Genomic DNA, 17,333 nt, shown 5'->3' with positions numbered 1-17,333 from the left:
CCCTCACTTTTGCATGCACTTCTCCCAGGTTGCTTTTGGTAGAAAACTCCCACAACCTTGACTCAAGTTCTGCAAATTGGCATTTCTAATTGGATCTCACATTTCTCGGGTGCTTTTTCTAATTGGATTGACCTCTGTTTGATTTTGACAGACTAAAAAACATTACAGTTACTGCTTGTATTTTATTAATTTCATATACTCAGAGATCTACTGTAAGGGTACCTTTAAAGAATAATAATATTTCCTAGTTTTAGTAGGCATTTATAGAAAATAAAAAATAAAAAAATATATATATATATATATATATATATATATATATATATATATATATATATATATATATATATATAGACTTGAAAGAACAGCGGCGGCACTCGGAGACTGGTACAAAATAACTTTTATAAAAGCATCAAACTGTGCAAAAAGACCGACGTTTCGGGGGAGAACCCCGTTTTCAAGGTATCACTTCTGCACCTTGAAAACGGGGTTCTCCCCCGAAACGTCGGTCTTTTTGCACAGTTTGATGCTTTTATAAAAGTTATTTTGTACCAGTCTCCGAGTGCCGCCGCTGTTCTTTCAAGTCTGTATCCTCCGTATTGGAAGGCACCGGAGCAGGCTGCACAGCCAGGAGCGAGTGCCGGTCCGCCCACCCATACTATATATATATATATATATATATTTTTAGAAATAAGGTTATAGTGCCCAATAAATATTGGGGATACATATGAAACATGTTTATGATACTGCACTTGGGGGGTTATTCTAGTTCATTCTTTCTGACAAAATCCTTCTTAGATGGACAAAACCATGTGCACTGCGGGTGGGGCAGATGTAACTTGTGCAGAGAGAATTAGATTTGGGTGGGGTTTTTCTTCAAAGTGAGATCTATATTGCAGTGTAAAATCATGCAGTCAGTATTTTCCCTGCACAGAAACAAAAAAACTCACCCAAATCTAATTCTCTCTGCACATGTTACATCTGCCCCCCTGAAGTGCACATGGTTTTGTCCATCTAAGAAGGATTTTGTCAGAAAGAATGAACTAGAATAAACCCCTTGGTTATAATCTATTATGCCTTAACAGCTATAACACTCCTTTTCTACAAAATAAAAGGATAAGACAATAATAACAGATATAATACCCCTTTCATATTGCAAATACCTGGTCACCAGAGGTGGATTTAAGTGTCTATCTGCCTAGGCACCACTTTTTTTTGGTGAACACCCACAGAGAAGACAATAGAGAGAGAAAAGCTTCCTGACACAACCGTCAGCATTCCTGCCAGTCATTGCCAGCCTGCCGTCCCACCCTCCTCCCGTGCTGTGTGGACAGGAAGCTGTGCACTCGGTTATCCTGAGCGTGGATGCGCCTCTGCAGCACAGTCAGAGCAGCTGGGGTGTACCTGTCAGTGTTCCACCTGCCTCCGGCTGATGTAAAAAAGGGAGTGGAGTGTACATCATCAGGGGGCGGGGAGGAGACACTGCTTGGAGCTGATGCTGCCTCCTCCATAGTGTGAACAGGACCGAGTTGCTCGACCCAGGTTGGAATGCTGGGCTGCTGGACCAGGGTAACTTGAAAAGGTCCTGAGTTATTTGTGTGATGTTAAAAGGGGTATTGGTGTACAGACTAGTTACAGCTTAACCACACATTTGATCAGTATTGGGTAAATAAATCCTATTCTAAGCCTAATAATCTCCAGAGAGAAAGCCTATTAATCTCCACTTTGAAAACCTTGAACTGAAAAATACAGAAGGAACAATTACTAGCTGTATATCATGTATCTATTTTTTATATCTATATCGTTTTTAATCGTATATTTACATACAAAAACATGAAAACTTTTTTTTTTTACCTTGTAAAATATATATATATTTTAAATCAGTGATCACTAGTTGAAAAAGGTTTTGGGCTCCAGTGGTTATATCATTTCCCTTGATAAGTCTTAAATTGTGTGCATTTTCTGGCACCAAAGGAATCTTCCTCACCTAGTATGTGTCTACAATTAGATGCCCTTTTCAGAAGCTTTAGCTATAAGCTTTGCTAAAATAAGAAAACATTGGAAATATGTATTATAGCTGCGTTTTGTTTGTACTGTAGCATGGGAAATGTAAAGGCTGAAAGAATGATAAAATAGAGGGGTGTCCACATTCTTCATTTTTCCTGCATTCGTTCTAATGCAACTTGTACTGTCTACATTATGTTCTCTTTACTATTTCTGTGCATTTCAGCTATACTTTTATATAATCAGACATACCGTAGGGCAGGGGTTCCCAATCTTTTTTGAATCACGGCACCCTAGAGTATCAGAATTTTTTCACGGCACCCCTAGGCCAAAAAAATATAAAATTTAGATTGGGTTTATATGCAATTCTCAGGGTCAGTTATGTGGTAAAGGGCAGGATTTGCTTCTGTTTGTACACATTTTATGATTGGCAGGCACCAGCACTGGTTTTGCTCATGAATAACTAACCATTAAAAATTTGAGTTGGTCCTGGACCACCAACCAAGGGCACCCCTGCATGTGTCCCGAGGCACCCCAGGAAGCCACGGCACACAGTTTGGGAACCACTGCCGTAGGGCTTGGTTCTGAGTAGTATGTAGCTGCTTTTCCATACAGCAATGTCAGCCTGCTATATGACTATCCGCCTTGATGTTAATGCATGTGAAAAACATTCCTGCCCACAATTCCTATGCCCTCGCCAATCATCAGTAGCATCAGGCAGGGCAGCCGAGAAGGGGGGGGGAGCGGGTACTAATTACCCAGGCCCAGGCTTCCCCCTATGTCCCTCCTGGGTAGCAACAGCAGCACACACTTCTACAGCATGTGCTGTGCTGACAGCAGGCTCAGCATGAGTGTCTCACTGACAGCGTGAGAGGTAATGCTGAGCCTGCTGTGTGCTGCTGCTGAAATTACAGTTTTTAGCGTTTTCTTTCACCTTCCTCTAAACATTTTGGGGACGTGGCCTTAGTGTGGGGGTGCCCACACCTCCCACACTGAGGCCACGCCCCCAAAATTTTACTGGGGCCCGGCATTCCTCTCGGCTGCCCTGGCATCAGGACTTACACTAGCCACACATTTGGGCCAAAATATCAGACGTCCAATCTGCATCTGTATAATAAGATCCAATAAGGTAGTCGGCTTACAAGCCCATGCCACTCCAATAGACAGAATAGTTCCATGTGACTGCATGGGCACTGCCCATTTACTCCCTACAAATGCCTACTTTAGTTAAATTACGGTCCTTCAACAGACAGGCATAGAAACAGCCAGAATCAGCCCTATACTGTATTTGTTTTTACAGTGCCCATCACAAAACTGGTGCATTACTAATATAAACACAATTATGGATTATTCCCACCAAGTGTTTGAAAATCAGTACAGGTTGAGTATCCCTTAACCACAATGCTCGGGACCACAAGCATTTTGGATAATGGATTATTCCGTATTTTGGGATATTTTTACATTTGAATGAGGTATCTTGAGGTATCTTGCATTTATTTTGTACAAACACATCAAACACATGAAATACACACAAATATATTTTATTTGTGCATGAAACATTAAATAAAGTTTGTGTCCTATCTCAGGCACTGACTTTGCATGCTACGCAATCATTTTCTGGCACATATTTAGTGCCAGTTACATACAGCCCCCGCTATCGGCCACCAGCCGCCAGAAGGGGGCACGTGCACATGAGACACTCTTGCGCCCCGTTCCAATGGAGCTCCCTGTCAGTCCCCGCCACCTCGCCGTTGGTCACCACCACCTCCCCGCCTCCCATAACACTGCCCATCTCCCTGAAGTGGAGACGGGCAGGATTTCCAATCCCTGCCACCGAGTGACTGGGACACGTGTGAGACGCTCGGGCGTCCCAATCAGATGGAGTCCCTCTTACCCACTGCTTACCAGCGGGGACATTCTGGTGAGCGCTTAAGCTGAATTAAAGAGGCTCCATCTGTATCATGTCCCCAGTAGTGCTAGTTACAGATGTCCCCAGTAGTGCTGGTTACAGATGTCTCCAGTAGTGCCAGTTACAGATGTACCGAGTAGGTTTTTAGCAAAAATAAATAATAATAAAAAAGTACTGTTCTGGAGACTATGGTCTTTGGAATAATTTGGATAATGGGTATTTGGATAAGGGATACCCAACCTGTAAAATTGTATCATACAGTATGTATGCTTTTATTAGGCTGCATGCCTAATTGCTATTTTGTATCAGAAAGTCTGCTGGGATATTTATGTGTTCTTATGAAAAATATAAAGCAGGATGCTGTATATAATAATATGCCCATTTATATTGTTGGGAGCTTTCATTTTTAATATGTTTTGCTGTAACCATGCCAAGTACAGTATTATTTCAACTTATTCACACATATGAAACATGGTGTTTCCATATCATTTTTTTTACAGACCCACAAACTGCCAGTGGTGAGGTTGATGGAGTAAATCTGGAAGAAATAAGAGAGTTTGCTAAAGCTTTTAAAATCCGTCGCCTTTCCCTGGGTCTGACGCAAACGCAAGTGGGACAGGCTTTAAGTGCAACAGAAGGCCCAGCTTATAGCCAATCTGCCATCTGCAGGTAAGATGTCATACAACACACTACATATTTGTGCATGCGTTGCATGAATATCTGCTAGTACCATACATTTTACCTTCCTGCAATAAATCTATTAACAAGAGAACTTAGCAAAAACATGCTTTTTAAATATTCCCCTACTATTATTATTTTTTTTTTGCTTTGAAATATTATTGCCTTTTTAAGTGTCCTATTTAAATAAAAGAGATTAAAACATTACCCCCTAGTGAATTCAGCATTTATTTTTCACTTCAATATGAAATACCTCAGTAATAGTATTAAAGTTTATTATTATTCCCTTCCCCACTCCTAAGCATTACCAAGCATACTGTAAAGGTGCATACACACTGTACAATTTTTTTACCAACGTTTTTGACCAATTTCGGCCATTCTGAACGAAATTGGTCAAAATATATTTCAGTGCCTTTGCGATGAATGACGAATGATGATGCGCATACCCGCCAGTTGTTCATCGTTGTTCGTCAACTGTGCATGCAGCTCAATTTGGATCTTTCATCTTTCGTCTATTGTCAATATCTTTCGTCAACATCTTTTGTCCAGGACACTGGATTCAAGGGAAATGTCTTTCAACAATATTGGTCAAAAAATTGTACAGTGTGTATGCACCTTAAGTATAAATGTGAGTGGATATGCTAATATTGAAAATAATCAGCCCTGTTTACATACAGACCATAGATATAGTATCAATACCATCATTACATGAATGTAATATAGAACGGATGTGGGCCTATACTCCATTGGGGCCTGGATGCCCCTCCCCCATGATTAACTATCCAATTTACAGCAGTGCAGGGGGGGGGGGGGTGACAATTGCTATGAAAATCCATAGTCCCTGCTATCACTAATACTGCTATAGAAGTAGCATTGTTACTATAGATTACCCACTGACTGCACATGTATGACGGATCTTCAAACTAACGTCATCTAAAGATGGCATTTGTTCCTGAAAGGCAACTCTGAAACCCTTCAGTTTCCTGTGTTTGCTGAAGACTGGGAAGCCCCATCAGGCCCATTATTGATGACATTTAGGCCCTATGTGCATGAGAATGATAGTTTGATCTCTACTAAACCTCTGGTGCTATCATGTTAAAACTTTATTAACTTTTATTTCCAAAAACTATCTCCAACATTATAGCATATTGTTCTCTTTGACTTCCGCACTTTTTTCATTAGTTCTCGTCAGTTCATTTACAAACAGCAATCATTTCATTGGCTCGGTCCCTTTGCTGCACTGTAGCACATGCACGCACACACACCCACACACACCCACACACACTTAATAGAAAAAGTACAGATGGGAAATGAGAACTTATCTTGAATAAAGTAAAGCCATAGAAATGAATGCTATATATATATATATATATATATATATATATATATATATATATATATATATATATATATATATATATATATATATATTGATGTGTGCATGCACATATACATATATGTATACATATGTATATTAATATATATACATATACACAGGCATAAAAACATATATAATAATAGTGTACAGACTTGATTTTTTTTTTGGTCTGCATTTGCAAATCTCTCTCTTAAACATACTCTGTATATGCATGTTACAATACACCATTAGTTTATACTTTGTAAATAAGGCTGCATATACCAAGCCTAGAGGTTTCTATTGTTCCTGAAGACCTTGGAGTCTGTCACAAAAAAGCCAACCAAATCCCAGCTCATTTAAGTGGATTTTGTTCTTGGTGATCCATGAAATTCTCTGTCTCTTTATCCGCTCTTTATATTTTTAATGTATTCCCTGTAGAACAGAAGTGTACTTTTCCCGCAGTTTAAGACTAAGGTTATAAATAACATCAGTATGGGGTAGTGAGCTTGCAGCTCACATTTTGCTCAATGATTTTCCATAAAACCCATTGATTGTTGTTAAATACAAAAAGCTCCATAGGATCCTCTCACTTCTATGGTATCCCCTACTGTTTTTTCTTATAAGATACCTCCCTGTAGAAAATAACCTTTATTCAGTCTATACAAGGATACTACTGCTGGGAAATTTGTTTCATGACTTGTATATTGTTATACAAAATATCATGTAGTGACGAATCAACACAGACGAGAAACGCCAATGATCTAAATACCACGTCCCTTTCTGTAGGGTAATGAGTTAGCATTTTCTCTCTCTTCTATGGAAAGCAACACTATTCATAAAACATAACTCACAATATTTATTTGATATTGTACTATTGTCTCAATATTACTTTTGATGCTAACATAATTTACAGTATATCTGGCCTGTGTACATCATTAAATAGTATCGACTATTTGAGGCCAAATCCCTTTGCAGTATTTCTTGTGTGTTAGTGCACTATGCGTGCACCAGAGACTGGCATACACAGCTACTGGAGAAGCAAAGTCCTACACATCTCATTCCACATACTTGCCTACCCTAGAATGGCCAGGAGGCTGTCAAAAATCGGTTGCTCCTCCCATCCCCCCAAAAGGTGGGCATGTTCCCCACAATCCCTGCAATCCCCCGCAACTAAGGGGACCAGTTCAGTCAATTCATGCTGAATCACATCATCGTGGCCCAGTCCTCCCGCTATATTATGCCTATAATGTCAGCATTGTGAGGTTAGAGCGTGGCCATGATGATGCTTATGCAAGTGTCCTGCCCCTGTACAATATCCTAAAGTGAGCTCCGCCTCCTCTTTGCATCACTCCAGTGGCTCTGTCACATTTTTTGCCAAGCTGGCTGTCCTATCCCGGAGAGGGCAGCCAGAAAGTTGACAACTCTGCTTCCCCACTTGCAATGCGTAGCTGTAACAGGGCTGTAATGGGGTACTCTCATGTAGACAAAGTTGATAGAGCATGTTGACCAAATTGTGCATATGTTTTCAGATGGATCTATTGCAGCATTGATAAAGCTTGTGTTATAGTACAGTGATATTGATGACAGTTACAATAAATAGGCGGTGGTTCATCACCGCTCTCCAAGCAAACGTCGCTTGCTTCACGCCGCATGGCCGAACACCTGCTATGGAAGGGAATGTGTAAGATAACATATCCCTTCGCATATGGCCTAAAAGAAGAAAAAGCATTCGATGGCCACTCACCATCGAATGATTTTTCTTCCTCCTCGTAGATAAAAGTAAGCTTGTACTTACTTTTATCCTGGCCATACATCTTTGAATTTGGGGCAGGCTCTAACATCAAGCGACGTCAGCCACCCGCCCCCTGCAGGCATTGGCCCGCCCATGATCCCAGCTGAAAAAAAGTCCAGCATTTTCATGGGGATGCCCCTCCCCTACACATATGATCACTTTGGTAACTGTGATAGTCACCGAAGGCATTCCTACAGCAGCCCTGTTACATTCCTACAGGGGGCCAAATGTTAGAGAATAACCCCCTTAGTTATATAGTTGAGGAGTTTGAAAAAAGATACCAGTCCACCAACCATATCTTGGATTTATCTTATATTTGCAAACCCAAGCAACCACCAATCTGTTCCATTCCAGAAATCCCTCATAACCGAAGATGGCTTCAGATGTCTTTAATCTTTCTTTAATATATACAGTAAATTGAGTATGCAATCACAACCTTCTCTGGCAGGGAATTATGAATTCCGCAGTGGTGCATAAAAATCGAAATACTATGGGCAAATATTTGCATATAGTGGCCAATTCTGGTTCATTTGCAATAGGGCATTTTCATGCAAATGCTGGAAGGATGAAGTGCGCCGGGGGTGGCTGACTTCACATGACGTCAGCCTCCTGTCCTGTCTTCATCCCGGCACCCGCAAATATAAGTCACTCTTCACTGACTTATATTTGTGAGCCTAGGTACAAATCCCCTTGTATGGTTGCGAAGGTATACGGCGCCGGGGGTGGTGGTGGTGGGGTGTTCTGGTGGAGCTGCAACTCTGGGCCTTATTCATCTTTGTTAGCTAATAAAAAAAAACACAACTTAGCAAAGCTATGCTGCACTGCAGGTGGGACTGATGTAACATGTTCAGAACATTTTAGATATTGGTGGGTTATAATTTTTCTTTGCAGGATCAATACTGGCTGCTTTATTTTAAGATTGCAATTTAGATTTTAATATGAACACATCCTGCTCAAATCTAACTCTCTCTGCAATAGTTACATCTGCGCAACCTGCAGTGCAACATGGTTTTACCCATTTGTATGCTTTTTGTTTTGCTAACAGAAGATGAATCAGGCCCATAGTTGCTCAACTCGTTTTGTGCATATATACATACTTTCTGTACCAGTGGTCGAAGTGAAAATTGTGGGGGTATGGAAAGAGAGGACGCGCTCCAGAAAAGTGGGTGTGGCTATATAAAAGGGGCTTGGTCATTACACATATAATGCCACCTATAGTGCTGATGAGGGTGAGAAGGAGCGGGGAGAGGAGGAGTGAAAAAGGGAATGAGGAGAATGGGAAAAGGAGGAGTAGGGGGGAGAGGAGCAGAGGAAGAGGGAGGAGGAAGAGGGGACTGGTGGGGAGGAGGCGGGTCGAGGAATGGAGGAGGGGGTAGAGGGGAAGAGGGGGCGATAGTTTAAAAGAATTGCCAGGCATCACTTTAACTCCCCTCTCTTCCCTCCAAGGACAGACAGGTCTATTTCTCACCTGCTTGGGAAGTAGTGGATCGCCTCTACTCCAGCAGGCTCCGGCAGTGGTGGTGGCAGGTGTACTGTGTCCTGACGACAGCAGGTGTACTGTGTCCTGACGACAGCAGGTCTAAGCCCCTGGCTCCAGCAGTTGCCGTGGTGTGTAAACTGCATCACTGTATTGCTTTAAAGAACACACATAGCATCCATTAACCATGGCCATATACGCACTCACTAATGGTGCATACACACGGAGGCGATTATTGCAAATATCGCTGGAAATATGGTCGCTTGCCAGCGATGGGAGTGTGCACTGCCGATAAATTGCTGGGTGCGCGCTCCCATTTTCTGCCCGTAGTGATCGCTGGTCGCAGAAGCTTGCTCCTGCGACCAGCTGATTTCCACTGCCGGGCTCCCCCAGCAGTTTCTTTTTCATCAGCGACCATCTCTGGTCGCTGATGCAAACGGGACACCGAGCGATATATCGCCCCGTGTCTACAGGGTTTACTGTCCCTGTCACACTTACCCCCATGTATGTGCCAAACCTCAGACCTACTGGACACAATTATCTCCTCCTCCCTACCCCAGTGGACAGTTAGTGCAGAGAGAGAGTGAAGAGATAGATAGAGAGAGGACAGAGAGAACAGATAGAGAGAGAGAGAAGAGAAGGGGCACAGGGAGAGAGAGAGAGATAGGGAGAAGGGGCACAGGGAGAAGTGTACCTAGTAAGGCAGCAGCGGGTCCCCCTGTCCACAGCATTGGCAGCAGTAGGGTCTCAGCCTCAGCGCCGGTGGCGCCAGGGTCCTGACCTAGGCTGCGGTGGGAGAAGGGTCACAGCCTCAGCGCTGACATCAGGGTCCCGGTGCACTCCACCGCCAGTAGTTCCACCTAGCAGCAGAGCGCACAGAGCGCATCCCATGTGGACGGTGACGTGCATGCCTCACAGCAGGGCAGTGATCCAGACGGCCCCGCCGTCTTACCCGGCCTCCTGCGTAGTGACAGGAGCAGTGTCCAGCACGAGTTGGGGGGACAGTTGCTCCATTTCGCACCCCGCATCCTGCATGCTGCTAATAGCCACTGAAGGGATGAGGACTCGGGAGATCAAAGCCGTCAATAAAAAAAAGAAAGCAGTGCTCGAAGAAGTTGCGGTATACCATACCGGTGTATACCGGCCCACTTCGAGCACTGTGAATCTGTACACAATATAAGAAACAAAACATTTCTGGATACTCAGTGCTCCTCTTCATTCCTAAATTACAATACAAAAAGCAGAAATAATTTTAAATAAACACCAATTTTTACATCAGATACAGGACAAGATGCAATAAGCTTCAAAAGTGATAAAATGGAGAGTGATAAACAACCATACAATCAGCTCCTGCCTGACATTTTTCGAACACAGCCTGTGACATGGCAGGTAGGAGCTGATTGGCTGGCTGTTTATCACTCTCCATTTTATCACATTTGAAGCTTAGTGCATCTGGCCCACAGTAATCTATGGTATCCATTGAAACCATCATGTAGTTGATGTGACATTCACTAAATTATTTGCTACATACCTAGATTTAAAAAAAAAAAAACCCACACATATTGTAACTAAAAAAAATGAACACAACCTTACAGCTTCAGTGAGTCCTGTATATACTGTATTACCACTTAAACAAATAGAGATGCAACAAAACAATGAACACATGTTACACACAGAATAAAGATAGTCCCAGTTTGCTATTTCTCTGTGACTTATTTAAAACCTTAAATATGTTCTCTAACAAACACCATTTTGGAAGAAGAATAACAGTTGTAAAGAGGCTGGTCATCTACAGTAGGCAGAACTTTGAAGCAGGGCTGGTGTAAGGCTTCACAGCACCCTAGGCAAAACTTACTGCACCCCCCCCCCCCTCTCCCCCATACTGCCACCAATACCCACTTTCTAACCCCTTAAGGCATACTTGACAAACATTATAGAATGGCAGGGAGGCTCCCAAAAAATTGGGTAGTCCTCCCAGCCCCACCTCAGTCCCCTGCTTTCCCTAGAGGCCCCCCTTTGCCACCCACAACAGAGTACAAGGAGGAGGAGGCAGCAAAGTAGGGAAGAATGCCTCAAGGGAAAGTATGGAGGTGCGCTCTTAGAAGTTCCGCAGCAGCCAACTGTATTAAGTACAACAAGGATCCCCATAGACATCCTTCATCATTTGATAAGCAGACTTGGGGTTGCCCCCCCCCCCCCCCAGAGCCTGGCACCCTAGGCAGCTGCCTAATGGTAGAGCCGACCCTGCTTTGAAGGCACAATTTTGCTTTTGTTATCCTCCATATTGTTATTCACAATCACAATCATGCAAAAGTTCATGGGGAAATTTTCATAAGCAGATTGTTACCATTCTTTTAGGCATAATTGCACACAAATGATGATCTGCATTGTGAGTTTCACATGACTTACTGCTTAGGGTAATTAGCACTCCAGATTACATTCCCTATAATTATCAATGGCAGGGCCGAAATGAGGATTCCCATTACCCGGGGCAAGGCAGTCATTTGCCCACCCCATATTTACAAGAAATAGCGATACTAGTGGATGATATTGTCCACTGTGTGCCCCAAATGCCCTAATCATTTATACAGCCACTGAACAATATCCAGAATCGGCTAAACCATCAACTCGTACATACAACCAATATTTCTGTGAACAGTGTCATTAAAATACATAACAAGGCAGCCCTGCATGATATACTGGTACATCACCTTTATTATATGAGCAACCCCCCCAAGCAAACAATATATACAGTAGGCTGTAGAATCCATTGAATATGTTGTCACATGGGCTATCGGTCATTGGGTTAACCCACCAAAGGTTGACATGCATTAGGTCGACCACAGAAGGTCGACATGGCTTAGGTCAACAACTCAAATAGGTCAACATGGATGGAAGGTCGACACAAGCATTGGGTCGACAGTGTCCAGGTCGACAGTCAAAATGTTGACATGGGTTTTTCAATTTTCTTTGTCCCTAATGTCAACATGGTAGACAAGGACACTGTATCGTACACCGTGTCCCCTCCCGGGCACTATTCTATTCTCCCTCCTTGCCCTAGTGGATGGTAGGACATGAAAATGTGCCTGTCGGCAGTTGTCGGCTCAAAAAGTAAAAACCCATGTCAACCTTTTTACTGTCAACCTAATCCTTGTGTCAACATTCCATCCATGGCGACCTTAAGCATGTCTACCTTTTTCAGGTGTTGACCTAAGCCATGTCAACCTTCCGTGGTCGACTCAATGGATGTCGACTTTTGCGTGTTGATCTAACGACCGTAGATCCTCACAAGTGGATGGGCATTTTCAGATTGTTCTGCTGCCCAGACATATCGGACAAATGATTTGTAAGTGTAGCTACAAGACATACATGTTTGTGCATAAACCTTACAGTCCAGTCCTTCGGACAGTTGTGTACCTCACCTAAGGGTACAATCCTATTTGGTTGATGCGTCACAGTAGAGTAATTGAGGCACAGCCTTTTTATTTTCTTACTTAAAGCAAGGTTGTGAAAATGTATGTGTTTGTGTAGCCCAAACGTGTGTGTAATGTAAGCATGTGCATGTAGCCTAAGCATGTGTGTGTGTGTTTAAAATTCCTTTCAAAACCAACATCCTTCAAGAAGTCACTCATATTTTGAAAGCTAAGAGGAAAAAACATTAACACAGCAGTAGAACAGGGAGGTTTATTTCCCCGTGTACACTGATACAACAATACAGTATGTTCAACGCATTGCAAGACAGAAAAAAGTCATTATGAGTAATAAAAACAGTCTACAAGAAACAACACAACTAGACAGAGAGTAAGGGAGCATCTTTTGTTCAGTTACATTTTATTATTATCTACTATGCTTTTTTTTTATTTAAACTGAAAGTTTTTCATATTGCTGTTGAATGTTTCAAATGTTGCATGTATGTTTCGTATTGTTTTTCATAGAGCTTATGTGTCCTTGTTAACTACCTCTGCCAGTCCATTAGTTAGGCAGGCAGGAAGTCCCACCCTGGCAGAGCATCAGTGTAAGACTCTTCTTTTTCAATTTTCCCCTCAGACACACCATCCTGAGAAGCCACTTTTTCCTACCACAGGAAGCCCAAGAGAACACTATAGCTAGCAGTCTGACAGCCAAACTGAACCCTGGCCTTTTGTATCCTGCCAGGTTTGAAAAGCTGGACATCACCCCTAAAAGTGCCCAGAAGATAAAGCCTGTCCTTGAGAGGTGGATGGCCGAGGCTGAGGCCCGCCACCGAGCAGGTATGCAGAATTTGACAGAATTTATCGGCAGCGAGCCTTCAAAAAAACGGAAGAGGCGCACATCTTTCACTCCGCAGGCACTAGAGATCTTGAATGCCCATTTTGAGAAGAACACGCATCCTTCTGGACAGGAAATGACAGAAATTGCTGAGAAGTTAAACTATGACCGGGAAGTTGTCCGGGTCTGGTTCTGCAACAAGCGGCAAGCTCTCAAGAACACAATAAAACGTTTAAAACAACATGAGCCAGGCACAGGAGTCCCTATGGAGTCTCTAACGGACTCAATGGAAGAAAATTCCTAAAACATTGAGATTCAGCTCTGTGTTATGCCTGTTCATCATTCTTGTAAGTAGATAAAAAGACTGAAAAACACAGGTGGACAGAACAATTTATTAATGTATTCATGAGTTTTCCAAATATAACGCACACCACTTAGTGTGTGTGTATGTGATAGTAGTCCTGAGGAAAAAAAATGACTATTTTTTTTTGCTATGGACTTCACAAAAACCAAATAACTGCGTACATTTTTCTGTATATTATGGCAATGCGAACACTGTTTGAAAAACACGAGATTCTTTTATGTATTTAAAAAGAAGGCAAGACTGCCACCTGGAGGATCAATCGTAGACTTTTAGTTTTTAAATGCTCAATCACTAGAAAATCTTCACTATTAACCAAAGCCAGAAAAATGGTGTTGCAAAACTAGATTGTTGGACTTCTCTATATAATGAGCATAATATTATGTTACACATTTCATTGTCTGCTATGTGGATAAAGTAATTTTTGTTTCATTTTTTTTATGGCATTGTTACATTATGTTGGAGCACATTTTATATTTTACCTTTATGAGTCGCTCACTTTTTAAACGAATCATATGTTGAACACGGCTTCAATTCGTAATCCATGTGATGCATGGCTTCCGTGTTTACACCTGAATAATATTTTGTTATCATCATGTAGCGCCAATGAATTCTAATCATTGGGTGCATGTCATTTCCTTACCCTGCAAGGAAATACTGTACCTCATTACTGAAAATCCTAAGAGAAGAAATATGGTGTGCGGCCATTTGCTGTATTTTCTCTCCAAAGTCTCCTAGCCAAAGAATTGTATTGAGGGTCTAACGAAATAGAAGCAGCTCAATAAACCAAATGAAAGACTGGGGGAGTATTAAACTATTTATCACAGCTACTGAACTGTTTATCACAGCTACCTAAATAATTGTGCATTGCATAATGTGACAGACTGTCTATGCCTATGTGACACACTTGTTTTAGAAACAGCTGAAGATTCCAGATTGATGTTTAATTTCATGTAGATGACTTTTATCAAGTTACTTAGATAAATATTTGCATTCACGCCATTTAATCAATGTCTGTTGAATCTACTCATAAACACATAAATGGAGTGGTATAATTACTACTTGTTTGATGAGCGGTTTTCAATTAATGTTCAACATTAATTAAAGAAAACCTGTCTATTATAACACCTTAGTGACTCGCATTTGAGATAAATTGCCCTACCCATATTTAGTCAATTGAAAAATATACATGACATGAAGCCTGGTTGCTAAGCCTAATGTGGTAAAGTCTGATTTTGCCACAAATATATATGACAGGTAAAAATGCACAATTACATTTACCTCACAAATATACACACCAAAGGATTAACCTTGTTGAGCATTTCTAGTGCTTTTGTATCTATCCATATGAATAACAACTGTTTTAAATTGTTACAAGTACATTGAACCTGATTTTTAAAAAAAAGTACAGAAAGACAGTTATCGTTACTGAATACCACAAATTATATAGGAATCTGGGCACTGTGCAGCAGATTTATTAAGCCCGGTGTAGTGATAAAGTGGGTATTGATAATGAACCAGCAAATCAACTCCTATATGTCATGTTACAGGCTGGGTTTGAAAATTGGCAGTTGCGGTAGAATGGCTGGTACATTGTCAATGGCCTATTTATCACTTCACCAACCTTAATAAATCTACCCCTGTGTAACCAAAAACTGTTATGTTTCAGTTTTAACTGTTACGAGACACTAGCAACCTTTTAAGTAGAAGTATGATAGAAAGGGTTTGAACCTAACAACATTTACCTTAATTACCTAGTTAAATTGTCATAAAGAAATATCCAGCAAATTATTACGAGCTTTGTAAATAAATCAATCAATAAATAAATCTGATTGTAGGTGGACATAGTTTAAAATTGAATCAGTACAACTTACACTGTATGTTTCAAGCATCATAAATTAAATGTTAAGTAATAAATTAATCCGATTCAAGTCATAGTGATGTACGTGTGCCCTTTCTTAATGGCAGCACATTACGACTGCATATTTGCTCATTTTATCTCACATCTGATAACAGTACTGCTCGCACATTGTGACTGCACATCACTCTGAATTGAATTGCACTCTATTTGTCAAGTTAATTCTGTTGGCTAAAATGTCCCAAGTACAAAACTACAATGTAGTAAAAAAATATTAGCAGACAACTAATCCCTGCTGCATAGAGTATAATAAATTAGCTATTGCAACCACTGACACACTGAAACATTTTTTTTACTGTTTTATAATTTTGTATTGTTTTTGTATTCTTGAAAATATACGGTAATGCTTCCTATATTCATTTTACTAATTTTGAAGGCCTAGCAAGAATAATAACTCAACAAAATTGTCTGAAAGGTGTAAATATTGAAACCATAAATATTTGTAGCCACTTTTTCCCCTTTTACCGTATTGCATAAAAACAGATCACAACATGTTTTTTAGAAAAGAAAAAAGAAAAAAAACAACAACACTTTTTGTACATTTTTTTTGTTCAATGCTCTTAGTGCTCTATGTTGTTGGATACCGTAGACTGAATAGATACAAGAGTATTGTTATTGTATAGTGGTATTTTATTTCACTTTGAAAAGTTTTACCCTTTTTGCCAGAAGGGACCTGCAATGCATTGCAACTACTGATATATCAATCCATTGATGCTCACTCTTGTGGTGAAGGCATTTAAGTAGCAGCTCCACATATTTGCTTACAAAATGTGCAGTTCCATTAAAAACACATATGGTAAGAAATGTTTTAGTTTCCCTTATATTTTAAATATATATAAGTGCCACCACTATACAGTATGATGCCATCACCAAGTCTTATGATCTCAATGTTCTTAATTGCATCAATTTCTAACTTAATGTTAGGATCAAGTGTTTGGATATGAATGGTTATAAATGACCTCTAAGTCAGAATTTAAAGTGGATACTTTAAATTCTGACTTAGGGGTCATTTATTACCATCCGCATCCAAACACTTGGATCCACCAGATTACATTTTACCAAAAAACATTTTGATCCACCTGGATGCAACAAGATCCAAATGGATCCTCAATAGATTGCCACTAAAATACTTGGATCCACTTAGATGCAACAGGGTCCACAATAAATCTATTAAAAAAAATGGGTACTTGTTTCCTAGCACGGCCACACCGATCATGATCGTGGGCATCGTTAGTAAAAATCGGGGGCATCGCGGCCATCGCATGCACTAAAAAATCATGTGCGATGGTACCGACGCGATGCCCGCGATTTCCCATAGGGAACAATGTTAAATGCCTCAATTTACCAAAATCCTTATAGGGAACAATGGTAAATGGGCCAGAACCCCCCAAAAACACCCCTGAACAGTGAAATGGCCCCCCAAAATTAGTTTACGCCACCCCACGATCAACGTCAACCCGAAGCGTGGCGAGCGCAGCGAGCCCGCGCGGGGCGGCGGTACGCGTCCTCCGACCTTTTCATACCCCCACTATCCATGTCGGCGTGGAGTTGAGAATAGAATAGTGTGGCGAGCGCAGCGAGCCACATAGCCC

At 41.2% G+C, this 17,333-nt stretch overlaps 1 protein-coding gene across 6 annotated transcripts in view; it reads left to right on the top strand.

The window, feature by feature from the left end:
• The window catches only part of POU6F2 (POU class 6 homeobox 2), a 513,474-nt gene extending 496,382 nt beyond the window's left edge, over positions 1–17,092 (top strand). For 5 of the 6 annotated variants that reach the window (XM_083188463.1, XM_083188465.1, XM_083188464.1 and 2 more), the window contains 2 exons: positions 4,411–4,579; positions 13,262–17,092. In XM_083188463.1, the coding sequence (XP_083044589.1) occupies positions 4,411–4,579; positions 13,262–13,766 (674 nt within the window). In that variant the 3' untranslated portion in view covers positions 13,767–17,092. The remainder of the gene's footprint in view (positions 1–4,410; positions 4,580–13,261) is intronic. The other variant, XM_083188467.1, reaches the window with a different exon arrangement.
• The last annotated feature ends 241 nt before the right edge of the window (positions 17,093–17,333 follow it).

Source organism: Crinia signifera, chromosome 5 (genome assembly GCF_055691185.1).
Source record: "Crinia signifera chromosome 5, ASM5569118v1, whole genome shotgun sequence".
NCBI classification, from domain to species: Eukaryota; Metazoa; Chordata; class Amphibia; order Anura; family Myobatrachidae; genus Crinia; species Crinia signifera.
The sequence above is the reverse complement of the archived record's forward strand: the minus strand, read 5'-3'. Positions and strand labels throughout refer to the sequence as shown.